This window comes from Hyla sarda, chromosome 4, assembly GCF_029499605.1.
Source record: "Hyla sarda isolate aHylSar1 chromosome 4, aHylSar1.hap1, whole genome shotgun sequence".
NCBI classification, from domain to species: Eukaryota; Metazoa; Chordata; class Amphibia; order Anura; family Hylidae; genus Hyla; species Hyla sarda.
Genome location: NC_079192.1, coordinates 95,139,553 through 95,157,960, shown reverse-complemented (window position 1 = coordinate 95,157,960; position 18,408 = coordinate 95,139,553). Strand labels below are relative to the sequence as shown.

General features: G+C 42.5%; 1 protein-coding gene across 2 annotated transcripts in view; it reads right to left on the bottom strand.

Annotated features, from left to right (window-relative positions):
* Nucleotides 1-18,408, bottom strand: part of ITGA11 (integrin subunit alpha 11) — a 151,591-nt gene that overhangs the window by 122,427 nt on the left and 10,756 nt on the right. For both annotated transcript variants that reach the window (XM_056571622.1, XM_056571623.1), the window contains exon 2: nt 209-320. In XM_056571622.1, coding sequence (XP_056427597.1) covers nt 209-296 — 88 coding nt within the window. In that variant the 5' untranslated portion in view covers nt 297-320. The remainder of the gene's footprint in view (nt 1-208; nt 321-18,408) is intronic.

The window sequence follows — 18,408 nt, the reverse complement described above, 5'->3', positions numbered from 1 at the left end:
CTCTTAGTAAATGAGGGCCACTGTCTATAAAGTCACCCCTGTACATGCTTTTATTTGTAAAGAAATGGAGAGATAGAAAACATCTTAGGTTACCACCTCCAAAAATGATGTGATAGATACAACTAAGTGAGAGCTTCTCCCATATTCCAATGGACCCAGGAACGATATATACTATTATTAGGGTGGTTGTGGGGTGATCAGCACTTACCATTTCTTGCCTCCAACCAGATGCTGCTGTACTCTATAGCCAAAGAATGCGTCCTTGGATCCTTCGATGATCCTTGGTTTCTTGTCATCAATGTTGAATGTGTCAGTCAGACCTGAAAGAGAAAATAAGAAAAGATGGAGTACAATAATTGATCTTGAAAACTGGCATGGTCCGTTGTCCCAGTTCCGCCTTTATCCTGTTACTTTGGTGACATATCTCCTTTCTACTCTTATATAATCCTGCTAACAATCATATTTTTAATATCGTTTTTTAATATTGCACTTTGAGAGTGTAATGTACAGTATTTCATTATGTAATGGGCACCACGTCCTCTGCTCTCCACCTTCCATGACACTGTGCAGGTTCGCCCTAGTGTGGCTACCATCCTAGGCTGGTGAGCCAATCAGGGAGCAGTGGCACTGGGCCAATCCCACTTAGCGTCCCATGAGCTCATGGCCCAGGCCAGATTAACTGGCTTCTGATTATGATAGGTTTCTATAGCCCCACTCGCCTTCTCTTCTTGAAATTGCCTTAATGAGATTATGACTCTCTACCTGGAATTCCAGTTTACACTTCTGCCTCTTGATCCTCTGGATTGTGACATTACCTCCTGGGTACCTGCACCCAGACTTAGCTGGACTAGCCACTGTCTCAGATTGTGCTCTTACCTACACTGGTTTACTGACCCTTTGACTATGCCTATGCTGTGTTCTAGTTGTCCCTTGCACTTGTCCTTGGACCTTCTCTGTAAGTGGGGTTGGTCTAATCAGGGTAAGTGCTCTAAGTAGGCAGGGCCCGGAGTTTAGGTACAGATCAAGGCTGCACATCCATTTTCCCTTTATTACAATGAGATTTTTTTGATATTGTTCTATTTTGGAGCATTTTGGGCTATTATTAGTACAATTTCTGATTCTTACAAAGATATTCTTATGGCGTAATATGTTGCTCAGAACATTGGACACAGTTGCTGTATGGGGAAGTTTGCAGCTTATTGGGGAATGGTCCCTCTAGAATGTTTATAGTTTAGGTGTTTTTAAATGTTTTTTTAGGGTTAGGGTCACGCGTAGCGTAAATGCAGCATATTTGACTCGCGTGCGTTTTTTAGTGCCAACAAAGTATATGGGTGTTTATTATTACTCCCATAGATTTTGCTAGCACAGAGAAACAACGCACGTGCGTCAAAAACGTACATGCGTCAACTATGCAGTGTTTATGCTATGTGTGACCCTACCCTAAACGTGTTTTGGTCTGTCTATACATCTTTTTGAATAGCAATAAAATTGTCTACTGTTATATACATCCTTTGACTGTAAATCTGTGAGCCTTTACGTTGTAGAGTCCCACTATTTCTTCCATGTAAAGCTAGCATTACAACTAGCATTCTCTCATTACAGTTTGTGGTGTAAGCACTTTTTCTCTAAATAGATAAAACCTGAGGATATTGAAAATTGGGCTGACTCTACATTTTAAACTTTTCCTTAGTTGGTCTGAGAATCCAGCCATGCGTAGATAACAGATAAGGCCATCTGTTATTATTTAAAGGACAAGTATCATGTAAAAAAAAGTTATCCACTATCCAAAGGATAGGGGATAAATTTTTGATTGCGGGGGTCCGAGCGCTGGGGCCTTCCGCAATCTCCTGTTTTGAGCCCTGGCTCTCCTATACAGCGCCACCATGCCCCCTCCATATAGCTTTATGGGAGAGCCATTCGACAATCTTCGGCTCTCCCACAGAACTATATAGAGGGGGCGTGGTATCCCACGTTTTAGGCTGGGGTCGTGATGCGCCGCTGTATAGGAGAGCCCGGGCTGTACACAGGAGATCGTGGGGGACCCCAGCACTCGGACCCCCGGCAATCTAAAACTTATTCCCTTTCCTTTGGATAGCGGATGAATTTTTTACATGATACTTGTCATTTAACTTAAAGCTCGAGGGCCCCAATGCAAAATATGTAACAGGACCCTCATCTACTGCTTATAATATGGATAACTTCCTATCGTTGGACCCACCAAGGCACCAAAGTCCAGGTACAATTGCTACCTCTGGACCCCTGTATGGCTATGTCACTTGTTAAGAGGTCACACCTAGCTTTTGGTATTACTGTAGCCAAGTTGGAAAGTGTAAATTTTGACTAGACAGTCAAAGAATGTGTTCGTCAAAATGGCTCATGCTGTATAATAAATCTCGTGCATTTTTAGACAAGTCTAAGTTTAGACCACCCATAAGTTGCTTACATTACCCCACAATTGTGCACCAAATTTGGTCACACAAAATTGCATTCAATCCACGCTCTTTCCTACTAAGCCGTGCTTTTTTTCCACAAGGCCTTGCTCTATTGTTAAGTGTCGTCCAAACATGTCTAAAAAGCATTCAAAACACCTAATACTGTAGATAAGGTACGAGGTATGTTCTCCAGTTTTTGGTACAAGCTACAATAGAAAATCTGCCCATAGGTTCTAATAAGATAGGGAGTATAACAGTCCTTATGGCATAGAATCATGATGACACCTTTTTTAATGCATACATATTCTGTTAGTGCTTAGAAGATGTACTATCAACTTGTAACTATATGGCTATATGTACTATCAACCTGTAACTAGATGGCTATATGTACTATCAACCTGTAACTATATGGCTATATGTACTATCAACCTGTACTATCTGTTGCTATGATGAAGCTTTACTTGTTAAAACTCAGGCTTTAATTTTCTCCAAAAATAACATTTGCCATTTACAACAGACATTTTTTACAATTCTTCCACTATCCACGGAACAATCTGTAAATAGCGTTATAGATCATTGACGTGGTTTGTGGCAAAGCTGAGACAAGGGACAATGTTTGTTTTAGGCTTTCTTTGGTGTTTAATGTGGATTGTAGTGGGTTTCTCTGCTATATCCTCCCATGAGGACTAAACTCTGTTATGTCTTTATTTATGGGAGGATTATCTATCATGATGTTAGAAAATGATGTTAGAAAGTGCAAGTGACATAGAGGAAAGCCATATGTGTTGACAAAGGGATTACAGTATTACAAATGACAATGTATAATGACAATGACAGTTTTCATAGTCGATTTTATACAGGGTATCTATAGACAGCATTAGTACGGTGTCCATTTTAGGACATCGTCAGTTGTCAGCCGTACCTCCGTCCTTCGTCAGGCGAAACAGCATCCTGCCTCCTCCCTCGGACCAATCTCCGTCAGGCATCAGCCGCAACTCCCTCCTCCCTCCTTTGTCATCCTAAAGTCTCTCATCCAAAACTCTGTCATCCTAAAGTCTCTCATCCAAAACTCTGTCATCCTAAAGTCTCTCATCCAAAACTCTGTCATCCTAAAGTCTCTCATCCAAAACTCTGTCATCCTAAAGTCTCTCATCCAAAACTCTGTCATCCCTCAGATGAAAAACCTTCCTGTCGGCTCTCTGCTATACAGGTTCTGCTGTACATGCTATTCAATGTCGGCTCTGCTATACAGTGCAGTGCAGCATCGGCTCTGCTATATGAGGGAGAATCGTCTGAGGTATGACGGCGTTTTGGATGAGGGACTTTCGGATGAGGGAGTTGTGGCTGAAGGATGACAGCGATTGGTGTGAGGGAGGAGGCGGGATGCCGTTTCGACTGACGGAGGACGGAGTTGCGGCTGACGACTGACGGCGATTGGTCCGAAGGAAGAGGTGGGACACCGTTTCACCTGCTGGAGGACAGAGGTACAGCTGACGACTGACGATGTCCTAAAATGGACACCTTACATTAGGTTGGGTCCGGCACTGCTCTTCCTATTTATGGCAGGAAATTCACCTCTAATGTCCGCATAGACTTTCAATAGCCAAACATATGCCAAAACGGTGTCTGCACCAAAACAAAACAAAACTGCAAAAAAAAAAAATATAAAATAGATGGTTCATGGTTTTTCCATAAGGGATCAACGCAAATGTTTGTATAGGCCAGTGTTTCCCAACCAGGGTGTCTCCGGCTGTTGTAAAACTACAGCTCCCAGCATGCCCGGACAGCCTTTGGCTGTCCGGGCATGCTGGGAGCTGTAGTTTTACAGCAACTGGAGGCATCCTTGTTGGGAAACACTGGTGTAGGCATATGTCTGGAGCATATGTTTAGCTTCCTAATTTTCCCCACCAAATGTAATGGCTAATCCATGGCATAATAATAATAATAATACTGGTTTGCCTTACTCTGGAGTCTTCATCAGACAGTCCTAGTACTAGCGTGTTGCAGAAACTGTGGCACATCTGCTTTTATCATGTGCTCAGTTTTATGATTCTCCCAATGGAGTCTGCAGCACAGATTTAGGTAACAAATAAGATTTTAAACTTATTAACTATTTCATGGGGCTAAGGAAACCATAGAAATCTTCTGGGACCATTCTGAATACGAAATTCTAAAGCTTCTCTTATGCTACCTGATGGACCCCATTATACGTCAATGAGATCCGATGCGAATAGAGCCCTTATTGTACAAATTGTATATGTGGCATACGGTTATTATCTATACCTACTGCCATGATGCCATGTATTATTACTTTTGACAGATGTATTTAAGAACTTAAAATAAACTTAATCCCTTAAGGACGGAGGATTTTTCAGTTTTTGCATTTTCGTTTTTTCCTCATCACCTTCTAAAAATATTATCACCTTCAATTTTGCACCTAAAAATCCATATGATGGCTTATTTTTTGCGCCACCAATTCTACTGTGTAATGACATCAGACATTTTACCTCAAAATCTACAGTGAAACGGAAAAAAAAATCATTGTGCGACAAAATGGAAGAAAAAATGCCCTTTTGTAATTTTGGGGGCTCCCGTTTCTACGCAGTAAATTTTTCGGTAAAAATGACACATTATCTTTATTCTGTAGGTCCATACGGTTAAAATGATACCCTACTTATATAGGTTTGATTTTGTCGTACTTCTAAAAAAAAATCATAACTACATGCAGGAAAAGGTATATGTTTAAAATTGTCCTCTTCTGACCCCTATAACTTTTTTATTTCTCCATGTATGGGGCGGTGTGAGGACTCATTTTTTGCACCGTGATCTGAAGTTTTTATTAGTATCATTTTTGTTTTGATCAGACTTTTTATTGCTTTTTATTAATTTTTTTATGGTATAAAAAGTTAAAAAAATACGCTATTTTGGACTATACCGCGATGGTCCCGATCAGCCCGACTGAGCTGCCTGGAAGCTTTTACTTTCACTTTAGACACGGCGATGACCAACTTTGATCGTCGCGTCTAAAGAGTTAATGCCGGACATCAGCCCGATCGACGATGTCCAGCATTAGCCACGGGTCCCGGTTGCTTATAGCAATTGGGACCCACCGTGTATAATGCGCGCTCACCTGCTGAGCACGTGTCATACCTCAGGAAACGCTTATGGACGTTCATAAATGTCCATATGCGTTAAGGGGTTAAAAATAAAACAGATTTTATAAAACTATTGTAATTTTAAAGACTACTACTAAGCAGAGACACAATGACACCATAATGTTGGTTCCAGTGATCATGACTAGTGATGAGCGGCACATGCCATATTCGAATTCACGATATTTCCCAAATATATGGACGAATATTCGTCCTATATTCGAGAAATTCACATATTTGCTGTTATTTTTGCTTTGCGTCACGTGACATTCGTATTAAAATGTGACTATAACTATCTACCTATCTATCTATATAATCTATCCATCCATCCATCTATCTCATATCTTGGTCTATACAGAAGTGATAATGGGTCTATGACATTTTTCCTTTTGAATATTGCCATGTCATATTCGTGAATATCGTCACTATCTATCTACCTATCTAATTTTAGTGACGATATTCGCGAATATGAGGATATTCGCGATTATGAGAATATTTGCATATACTCATATTTGTGAATATTCGCTCTCCAGTCTAATACCGTAAATAGTATAGGAGCCTTCTTTAGACCACAAGCTGGAAGCAGGGCGGGATGAGATCACTGTGATGTGGTCTGTGGGGGGAAAAAATTACAAATATTCGTAATTGCGAATATACAGCGCTATATTCACCATATTCGCAAATATAGCGAATATGCAAAATTTGCGATAAATATTCAAATTGCGAATATTTGCGCCCAACACTAATCCTGACATCTGTAATAACAAAGCCGACAGTTTGGGAAAGCTATTGAACGTGTCAGCCATAGGCTTGTCCTTCTGGCTGATCTGAATGGCCTTGACAAGTTATCGTGGCATCTGGCAAACCTGGTGACATCATTCTCGGTGGGCTATTTTCACTTTACTATAATGATTTCAGTGATGGCCCCTACGGTCTATCCTATACTAAGGTGACTCGTATTTTCACTTTTTTCTCTAATTGAATCCTAATATCTGAAAAAAATTTCCCACCCATGAGGGCAATTGGTGCAAAATTTGGATCCGATCAGACTATATCTTCAGTCTTTACTATGACTTTCATGTTTTATGTGGGAAATGTACCTTAAGGGTGCATTCCCACGTGGCGTATTTTGCTGCGTATTTGCTGCATATTTGGTGCTGCATATTTTCCTACCCATTGACTTCAACAGAGAAAATAAAATACGCAGCAGCAAATACGCAGCAAATGCGCCATGTGGGAATGTACCTTAAAGGGGTTATCCAGGAAAAAACTTTTTTTTTATATATCAACTGGCTCCAGAAAGTTAAACAGATTTGTAAATTAAATGTAATAAAGAAAACATACGTGCATTCACCGTATCACAGAGACAGTCAAGCCTGGAGGTCCGGTGGCGAAGACGGGTTGCCGAGTCTCGGCTTCGGCGCTGGAGTGTGATGCTCGGAGGCTACGCTGGCTGTTTCGCAGATAGATGCGTGCTTCTTCGAGGCCGGAAGAAGCACGCATCTATCTGCGAAACAGCCGGCGTATCCTCCGAGCGCCACACTCCAGCGCCGATGCCGAGACCCGGCACCCCGTCTTCGCCACCGGACCTCCAGGCTTGACTGTCTCTGTTATGCGGTGAGTGCACGTATGTTTTCTTTGTTACATTTACGTTGTATACTTCACACTGCCACATGTGCACCCCGCAGGAGACTCTGACAGAGGTCACCGTGGACCGCTTTGCTTGCATAAGGTGATATTGCTCTTAGAGTGCTCTCCCCTTTTTCTGTTGCTTTTGTAGATTTGTAAATTACTTCTATTTAAAAATCTTAATCCTTTCAGTACTTATGAGCTTCTGAAGATAAGGTTGTTCTTTTCTGTCTAAGTGCTCTCTGATGACACGTGTCTCGGGAACCGCCCAGTTTAGAAGCAAATCCCCATAGCAAACATCTTCTAAACTGGGCGGTTCCCAAGATATGTGTCATCAGAGAGCACTTAGACAGAAAAGAACAACCTTAACTTCAGAAGCTCATAAGTACTGAAAGGATTAAGATTTTTTAATATAAGTAATTTACAAATCTGTTTAACTTTCTAGAGCCAGTTGATATATAAAAAAAACAACCAGACCAGTTTTCCCTGCCTGATAACACAGTGCCAGGGTGGTCACTAAATAACCATGTCATACACTGACAGAGGAGAGGACTGTAAAGCTTGTGACAGAGGTGTCCGCCAGAGTATGTAGCACATCATCATCAAATTCTATCTATTCTCTTATCCAGACAGGACTTGCCCAAATTTACAGTAAGGGTCAATTGGTCACCAACTTTTTTTTGCTTAAAGGTGTGCTCTGTCTGTGTCATGAACTGTCTGAAGCAGGAGATGTTTTCTATGGGGATTTGCTCATGTTCTGGACAGTTACTGACAAAGACTGAGGTGGCAGCAGAGAGCACTGATCAGACTGCAAAGAACTACACAACTTCCTCTGGAGCATACAGCAGCTGATAAGTAATGGAAGGATTGAGATTTGTAAATAGAAGTAATATACAAATCTGTATTACTTTCTGGCACCAGTAGATTTGTTTAATTTTTTTGTCCTCCAGAGTACCCCTTTAAGACCACTCAGATTAGGTTGCACAAGTTTTAAAAGGGGTACTCCCTTGGAAAACCTTTTTTTTTTTTAAAATAAACTGGTGCCAGAAAGTCAAACAGGTTCGTAAATTACTTCTATAAAAAAACCGTAATCCTTCCAGTACTTTTTAGGGGGTATATACTACATAAGAAATGCTTTTCTTTTTGGATTTCTCTGATGTCACGACCACAGTGCTCTCTGCTGACCTCTGCTGTCCATTTTTGGAACTGTCCAAAGCAGGAGAAAATCCCCATAGCAAACATATGCTGCTCTGGACAGTTCCTAAAATGAACAGCAGAGGTAGGCAGAGAGCACTGTGGTCATGACATCAGAGAAATCCAAAAAGAAAAGCATTTCCTCTGTAGTATACAGCCCATAAAATGTATTGGAAGGATTAAGATTTTTTAATAGAAGTAATTTACAAATCTGTTTAACTTTCTGGCACCAGTTGATAAAAAAAAAAAAAAAAGTTTTCCATGGGAGTACCCCTTTAAATCTAGTTTGTTGGTAGAGTAAAGCTTTGGAGGAGTCCAGAATGCAGCCACCACCACATGGTGGCCTCTGGGTGCCCCTCAGGCCTGCACTAGACATAACATAAAATTTAAGAGGAACATGAGGTGATAAGCTTAGAATGATAGAAGACCTTTGAAGAACTGGAGGCTTTTCAGGGATAAATCTTAGGAGCCTGGCACCACACATGAAGATTAGGGTCAATTGATGACTCTGCAGTATTTACTCCTGAGAGGCATACATATGGAATCGCTGCGATTCAAGTCTACGCCCTCTTCATACAGTGATGATCTAATAAAACAACAATTTAGTCATTTGGGTAGAAATGTGGATTGTAAGCACAGGCAGACATGTAGCGCTCCGAACAAGACTTCATATAACCACAAACCAAAACAGCTTGTTTCAGCAATAAAATAATGCTAGATCTAAAACACACTGGAATAAGTCTACTATGTCCAGTTCTTTTTGTATGCTATAGAAAAAGAATAACAAAAAGGTATTCATGGCAGTGATGGGGGCAGCAACTTTATGAGCACCACTATGAAGTATGTGTGGTGTCCCGGTACCGTATTGCATCCAGTACCTAGTGTAGAGGTCCACAAAGTCAGAGTAACTACGTTCAGGTAGGGTTCCTCAGGTGGGACAGCCCCTAGTCGCCTCTCCTTAATTCTAACTTTCATGTTAATAAATGTATATATTAATAATTATATCTATATTGTATAGTACTTACTAAGGGAGCTGTGTCCAATTATTGCTCTCTGGGGTTGCTGCTCTCATGGATGCCGGACTAACAGGACGGTGCTACGCAACTTTCAAAGACATGCTAGGCCTCAAAACCTAAAGCCTCAGTGGAACCAAAACCGTGAGTTTTACTCTAATTCCTCCTAATACTAGCCTGACTACTGGAAATGAAGAAAGTAAACTCCAGCTCGGCTCAGGAAAATGTGGCTTTATTCACATCAACGAGGCAACAGGTACAGAGAGGAAGTGACGCGTTTCAGCCAACTAAGGCCAGCACCTGGCCGAAACGCGTCACTTCCTCTCTGTACCTGTTGCCTCGTTGATGTTAATAAAGCCACATTTTCCTGAGCCGAGCTGGAGTTTACTTTCTTAATTTCCATTGTTCTGGGTGAGGTCCACACCTTCTCCTTGCTCGGGATCCAGACCAGGGATAGAGCCGGAATTTCTCTACTTTTTCATATAGTCTGACTACTGGACCGCAACTAATTCCCCTAAATCTAGTGGAACAGTGCAATATACTAGAGACTCTTAAAGCTAAAGTCCCAACCATTGTCAATCTCCAAAAGAAAGCGGTTGTATTGATGAAAGACTGTTATGTTAATGTAGTACAGAAAATCTTCAGTAAAGTTAACGCTGTTTGCAGAAGCTATCCGGTTGTGGACAATCCATTATTACTCTCTACTTAAACTCAGTATCATCTACCTCCCTATCGTTCCTGGGAAGGGCGGCCGTAGGAAAAGCTTTATTGAGGAGCCCTCACCCTGGCGTCATGAATAGCAAGGGTTAACAAGCACCCTTTAATACCTGCACAGCTACACTCCCCATACCCTACACCCCCCAAGCTACCACATATGCAGAGAGGCATGACTGGAAAGATGATAATGTATAATATTATCAATGGAGGGGCATAACTATAGGGCAGTGGTCTTCAACCTGCGGACCTCCAGATGTTACAAAACTACAACTCCCAGCATGCCCGGACAGCCGATGGCTGTCCGTGCATGCTGGGAGTTGTAGTTTTGCAACATCTGGAGGTCCGCAGGTTGAAGACCACTGCTATAGGGGATGCAGAGATAGCAGTCACTCCGGGGCCTTGGGGGCTCAAAGGCACATCTGTCCTATAAGGGACCAGAGTTATAATTGGCACATGGGGCCCTGTTGCAGATTTTGCATCGGAGCCCAGAAGCTACAAGTTACCCCTCTGTATCAATGCATACCAATACGCCAGTGTTTGGCAACCAGGGTGCATCCAGCTGTTGCAAAACTACAACTCCCAGCATGCCCAGACAGCCTTTGCAACAGCTGAAGGCACACTGGTTGGGAAACAGTACAAAGACAAGCCCTTTAAAATATGAACAACCAATATGACAAGTGCCCCCCTCCCTTATTGCCTTTTCTAACCGAGATGTAAAAAAACAGATGACTAAATCTGCAGAATAACTTAGGGATTTTTACAGGTGATTTCTTTTTTATTTAATCATGAAATGTTATTTAATGTTGCACGTAGAAGAAAAACACCGTACTGCCAAAGTGCAAATGCATTACACAAACGTATTCACTAGGAAAGGGAAATACTTGTCACTGTTACATAATAAAAACACCGGGTAAAAGTGACATGGAAAAGACATTTTAATTGACAGTAAATGTAACCGTAGCCGCCAGTGTCAGGAAGGGGCATAGATATACATGACAGAGAAATAATTCTACCGCTGCACAAATCACTAGTCAGACCACACATAGAATACTGTGTACAGTACTGGGCACCAGTGTACAAGAAAGATATAGTGGAGCTGGAGAGGGTTCAAAGACAGGCAACCAGAGTAATACGGGGAATGGGAGGACTACAGTACCCAGAAAGATTATCAGAATTAAAGGGGTACTCCAGTGAAAAGCTTTTTTTTTTTTTTTTTTTTTAAATCAACTGGAGCCAGAAAGTTAAACAGATTTGTAAATTACCGGTACTTCTATTAAAAAATCTTAATATCCCCTGATATATTTGTACATAGTTATTAGGTCTCCCCTAAGCCTTCTTTTTTCTAAACTAAATAACCTTAACCTCTTAAGGACGCAGGGCATATGGATACGCCCTGCATCCCGAGTCCTTAAGGACGCAGGGCGTATCCATACGCCCGTGGGAATTCCGGTCCCCACCGCTAGCCGGTTGGGGACCGGAGCCGGATGCCTGCTGAAATCGTTCAGCAGGCATCCCGGCATATCGCCCAGGGGGGTCATTATGCCCCCCCATGTCGGCGATCGCCACAGATCGCTGGACAATTCAGTCCGGCGATCTGCGGCGATTCCGGGTCAATCGGGTCTCCAGTGACCCGGTGACCTGGAATTACTGGCTGTTCGGGGCCGTCTCTGACGGCCCCCAACAGCCAGAGCCTGCAGGGGTGAGGTGGCACTGGTGCCACCTCACGATCGCCCTGATTCGTCGGCCGGATTACCGGCCGACCAATCAGGGCGCCTGCTGCGGGCGTCACTCCCGCACCCGCTCCGCCCCTCTTCCGGAGGGCGTGAGCGGGTGCGGGAAGACGACCCCGGGTGCTGGGGACCCCGATCCCCGGCGTCCATGTTGGGATCGGGGCCCCAGGAGCGACGGCGGTGGCGAGGGACAGCCTGCGATGGAGCAGCAGCAGGAGGTGAGTGACAGCCTCCTGCTGTTGCTTAGCAACAGCTCCCAGCATGCAAAAAGGGCATGCTGGGAGCTGTAGTTATGCAACAGCAGGAGGCAGACCACCACAACTCCCAGCATTCCCTTATGGGCATGCTGGGACTTATGGTTTTGCTACAGCTGGAGGCACATTTTTTTTTATGGAAAAGTATACCTTCAGCTGTTGTATAACTACAACTCCCAGCTTGCACAAACAGCTAAAGTGCATGCTGGGAGTTGTAGTGGTGCATCTCCTGGTTGCATAACTACAACTCCCAGCATGCCCGTTGGCTGTCGGTGACTGCTGAGAGTTGTAGTTTTGCAACAGCTGAAGGCACAATGGTTGTGAAACTCAGTTATTTTTTTAACTAACTCAGTGTTTCACGACCGGTGTGCCTCCAGCTGTTGCAAACTACAACTCTCAGCAGTCACCGTACACCATGCACCGTACATGCTGGGAGTTGTAGTTTTGCAACAGCTGGAGGCACACTGGTTGTGAAACTTAGAGTTTTTTTTTTACCTAACTCAGTGTTTCACGACCGGTGTGCCTCCAGCTGTTGCAAACTACAACTCCCAGCAGTCACCTTACACCATGCACCGTACATGCTGGGAGTTGTAGTTTTGCAACAGCTGGAGGCACACTGGTTACAAACTCCGTGATACATAACCAGTGTGCCTACAGCTGTTGCAAAACTAAAACTCTCAGCATGTACAGTCTGTCAGCGCATGCTGGGAGTTGTAGTTTTGCAACAGCTGGATGTCCCCCCCAATGTGAATGTACAGGGTACACTCACATGGGCGGAGGATTACAGTAAGTATCCGGCTGCAAGTTTAAGCTGCAGCAAATTTTCTGCAACAGCTCAAACTGCCAGCGAGGAACTACTGTGAACCCCCGCCCGTGCGACTGTACCCTAAAAACACTACACTACACTACCACAAAAAATAAAATAAAAAGTAAAAAACACTACATATACACATAGCCCTACACAGCCCCCCTCCCCTCCCCAATAAAAATGAAAAACATCTGGTACGCCACGGTTTCCAAAACGGAGCCTCCAGCTGTTGCAAAACAACAACTCCCAGTATTGTCGGACAGCCGTTGACTGTCCAGGCATGCTGGGAGTTTTGCAACAGCTGGAGGCACCCTGTTTGGGAATCACTGGCGTAGAATACCCCTATGTCCACCCCTATGCAATCCCTAATTTAGGCCTCACATGCGCATGGCGCTCTCACTTTGGAGCCCTGTCGTATTTCAAGGCAACAGTTAAGGGTCACATATGGGGTATCACCGTACTCGGGAGAAATTGGGCTTCAAATTTTGGGGGGTATTTTCTGCTTTTACCCTTTTTAAAAATGTAAAGTTTTTGGGAAAAGAAGCATTTTAGGTAAAACATTTTTAATTTTTTTTACATATGCAATAGTCGTGAAACGCCTGTGGGGTATTAAGGTTCACTTAACCCCTTGTTACATTCCCCGAGGGCTCTAGTTTCCAAAATGGTATGCCATGTGGGGTTATTTTGCGGTCCTGGCACCATAGGGGCTTCCTAAATGCGGCATGCCCCCAGAGCAAAATTTGCTTTCAAAAAGCCAAATGTGACTCCTTCTCTTCTGAGACCTGTAGTGCGCCAGCAGAGCACTTTTCACCCCCATATGGGGTGTTTTCTGAATTAGGAGAAATTGGGCTTCAAATTTTGGGGGGTATTTTCTGCTTTAACCCTTTGTATAAATGTAAATTTTTTGGGAAACCAAGCATTTTAGGTAAATTTTTTTTTTTTTTTTTTTTACATATGCAAAAGTCGTGAAACACCTGTAGGGTATTAAAGTTCACTTTACCCCTTGTTACGTTCCCCGAGGGGTCTAGTTTCCAAAATGGTATGCCATGTGTTTTTTTTTTTGCTGTCCTGGCACCATAGGGGCTTCCTAAATGCGGCATGCCCCCAGAGCAAAATTTCCTTCAAAAAAGCCAAATGTGACTCCTTCTCTTCTGAGACCTGTAGTGCGCCAGCAGAGCACTTTTCACCCCCATATGGGGTGTTTTCTGAATCGGGAGAAATTGGGCTTCAAATTTTGGGGGGTATTTTCTGATTTTACCCTTTTTAAAAATGTAAAACTTTAGGGAAACCAAGCATTTTAGGTAAAATTTTCTTTTTTTTTTTTACATATGCAAAAGTCGTGAATCACCTGTGGGGTATTAAGGTTCACATTACCCCTTGTTACGTTCCCCGAGGGGTCTAGTTTCCAAAATGGTATGCCATGTGTTTTTTTTTGCTGTTCTGGCACCATAGGGGCTTCCTAAAGGTGACATGCCCCCCAAAAACCATTTGACGCTCCTTCCCTTCTGAGCCCTCTACTGCGCCCGCCGAACACTTTACATAGACATATGAGGTATGTGCTTACTCGAGAGAAATTGGGTTTCAAATACAAGTAAAAATTTTCTCCTTTTTACCCCTTGCAAAAATTCAAAAATTGGGTCTACAAGAACATGCGAGTGTAAAAAATGAAGATTGTGAATTTTCTCCTTCACTTTGCTGCTATTCCTGTGAAACCCGTAAAGGGTTAAAACACTTACTGAATGTCATTTTGAATACTTTTGGGGGTGCAGTTTTTATAATGGGGTCATTTATGGGGTATTTCTAATATGAAGGCCCTTCAAATCCACTTCAAACCTGAACTGGTCCCTGAAAAAAAGCGAGTTTCAAAATTTTGTGAAAAATTGGAAAATTGCTGAGGAACTTTGAAGCCCTCTGGTGTCTTCCAAAAGTAAAAACTCATCAATTTTAGGATGCAAATATAAAGTAGACATATTGTATATGTGAATTAAAAAAAATTATTTGGAATATCCATTTTCCTTACAAGCAGAGAGCTTCAAAGTTAGAAAAATGCAAAATTTTCAAATTTTTCATCAAATTTGGGGATTTTTCACCAAGAAAGGATGCAAGTTACCAAAAAATTTTACCACTACGTTAAAGTAGAATATGTCACGAAAAAACAATCTCGGAATCAGAATGATAACTAAAAGCATTCCAGAGTTATTAATGTTTAAATTGACAGTGGTCAGATTTGCAAAAAATGGCCGAGTCCTTAAGGTGAAAAAGGGCTCAGTCCTTAAGGGGTTAAAGGGGTACTCCGGTGAAAAGTTTTTTGTTTTTTTTAAAATCAACTGGTGCCAGAAAGTTAAACAGATTTGTAAATTACTTCTATTAAAAAATCTTAATCCTTCCTGTACTTATTAGCTGCTGAATACTACAGCGGAAATTCTTTTCCGTTTGAAACACAGAGCTGTCTGCTGACATCACGAGCACAGTGCTCTCTGCTGACATCTCTGTCCATTTTAGGAATTGTCCAGAACAGCATATGTTTTCTATGGGGATTTCCTTTTACTTTGGACAGTTCCTAAAATGGACAGAGATTTCAGCAGAGAGCACTGTGCTCGTGATGTCAGCAGACAGCTCTGTGTTTCAAACGGAAAAGAATTTCCGCTGTAGTATTCAGCAGCTAATAAGTACAGGAAGGATTAAGATTTTTTAATAGAAGTAATATACAAATCTGTTTAACTTTCTGGCACCAGTTGATTTAAAAAAAAAAAAAAAGCTTTTCACCGGAGTACCCCTTTAAGGTTATTTAGTTTAGAAAAAAGAAGGCTTAGGGGAGACCTAATAACTATGTATAAATATATCAGGGGACAGTACAGAGATCTCTCCCATGATCTATTTATACCCAGGACTGTATCTATAACAAGGGGGCATCCTCTACGTCTAGAGGAAAGAAGGTTTCTACACCAGCACAGACGGGGGTTCTTTACTGTAAGAGCAGTGAGACTGTGGAATTCTCTGCCTGAGGAGGTGGTCATGGAGCCTGGATACATTTCTGGAGTATAATAATTCTACATATAGATTATAGGTCGAAGATTTATAATCCAGGGATTTGTTCTGATGTCAGATTTGGAGTTTTTTTTTTCCCCCAAGGTGAGAAAAATTGACATTTGCCTTTTGGGTTTTTCTGAACCTTCCTGCTGTTCAGCATTACAGGATAATAGACTAAACTGTATGTCTTTTTGCAGCCTTACAAACTATGTAACTATATTATACTGAAATATTTTACTCTATGTAAGAACTTTATATAATGCCACAAATGTAATTATATTCTTCCAGAGCAAGGCATCTGCCCTTCCCAAAATATTTACTCAAATAACAGTATATAATAATAATACAAAATAAAGCAAAATATCCATGTAAAAAGTACCATCCAACAACAGCCAAGCCTTTTGTACTAGTATCCCCGGTTTGGACCATCAGACATGGGCTGGTGTAAGCACCAGGTAACTCAGGACAGATGATAAGACTGCTCGGGAAGCCTATGCAGCAGCTTAAATAGTGTCCACACCTTTCTATAGGATGGATGGTAAAGGTTAAAGGAGTACTGCAGCCATAGACAACTTATCCCCTATCCACAGGATAGGAAATAAGTGTCTGATTGCGGGTGTCCTACCGTTGGGAACCCTCGCCTTCTCCCGTACGGACCCCCGGAACTGCCGCGGCTCTGCATGGCTAATGTTTGTATCATCGACCCCTCCTTTCAGATCTATGGGAGAGGCGGGGATGCATGAACACTGCATCTCCGCCTCTCCCATAGAGATACATGGGGCGGGGCGGGGCGTGTCAGCCATAATATTCCGCACGGACATTCCACTGCAGCAGAGTCCCATTGATTTTAATGGGATTTTGCTGCACTGTGCACATGGCAGAATTTCTGCCACGGAAATCCTGATTTCAGCGTCCTCAGAAAGAACAGACATGCCTATTCTTTCTGAGGATTCCTCTCGGAGCACATTGCCGCCTATTAGCCTGCACATTTCCAAGTGGTCCTAGTGCCCACCAGATCATTTAAAAGTGCGGAATGTCCTCCCGTGTTTTCCAGCCGGACATTCCGCACATTTACTGCTGTGTGAACCCGACCTTAGTCTGAATGTATCCTAAGGAGGCCAATTAGATGGCCATTTCTCTTCCACCTGCAATGAGCTTGTGGACGTTGGATCCCTCAGCTTCTTGAGCTTTATGTTGTAGGAACATTACTTTATTATACATGTAGTTGTTATAGGCTTCCATAGAGGTACACAGGGCTTCTGAGGTCTACCTCTTATTTTATACTAATACACATGTTTAGATTTGTTCTGCTTTAGAAGTATACCTGTGGTGAGCTTGAGGGAGAGGATGGTGTCTGGGGTGTTGCGGAGTGGTAGAGTAGGGTATAGGATTAACCCTTAATTGTCGTGACGCCAGGATGTGGTTTACTTTAGGCTAATGATCCTACCGCCAACCATCCCAGAAACGGTAGGGAGAAATAATTTAATGTCCACAGCAGAAGATGATGAAAAAACGGAATAAATTTTACTGTATATTTTATGCAACTGCAGGTAACATAACAGTGTTTTAGCAGAGGACCATGGTACAGGCTCCTCACAGGTTTGCTGGGACTTCAGAGGTTAATGAGCTTAGGTTTGCTAGCCACTGTGCTACTGAATTTAGGGTATTTTGGAGTTGCAGTAGTCACACAGGATTTGTAGTTTTGAGCTGGATAACTGACGGTTTAGTGGCTGCGGAAGATTTAGGCTTCAGGTCTAGCTGGAATTGATGATTGTGCTGAGATGTGCCTTCTCTGATAATCCGGAACTAAGAGAGATGTTACTGCTTTTGAGTTCAGCAGGAAGAGAGCGATTTAGTGGCAGCAGTTCCTTATATATTAAGGGGCTGGGACAGAGCTCATTGGTTCTGCAAACCTGTCAGTCCTGACCTAAGGAACTATGGGTATGTCACATGACCCAAAGGTCCTTGAACCTTAATATAACCTAATGTATTTAAAGGCACGTGACCTCTAAGGTCCTATACAGAGGTTTGCTATAATTAAATATATAAATATATACACCAATATACGTTAATACACATTTATATGAGGCGACTAGGAGTTAGCCCTCCAGGAGAGCCCTACTAGCATGGAGGGACTCTGGCTGAGGGGACTTCAGACAAAGGGACAGGACCAAGTCCTGTACCAGGACACCACATACCGCTGCACTTGAAGAAGCCTATGCAGCAGCTTAAATAGTATCCACACCTTTTTATAGGATGCGGGGAGTAAAGGTAAAACCAGTGGGGCGGGAGGGAGGTTTGACTACTACAATCTGGTACCCCTATGTTGGCAACTATTAGAAGGAGTTGTCCAAAGCATTGGCCAACCATATGCATGGCCCACTCCATAATATAGATATACAGAAGTAGATGAAGAATCCTATCAGTATTACCATGTGTTTTTCTGCTG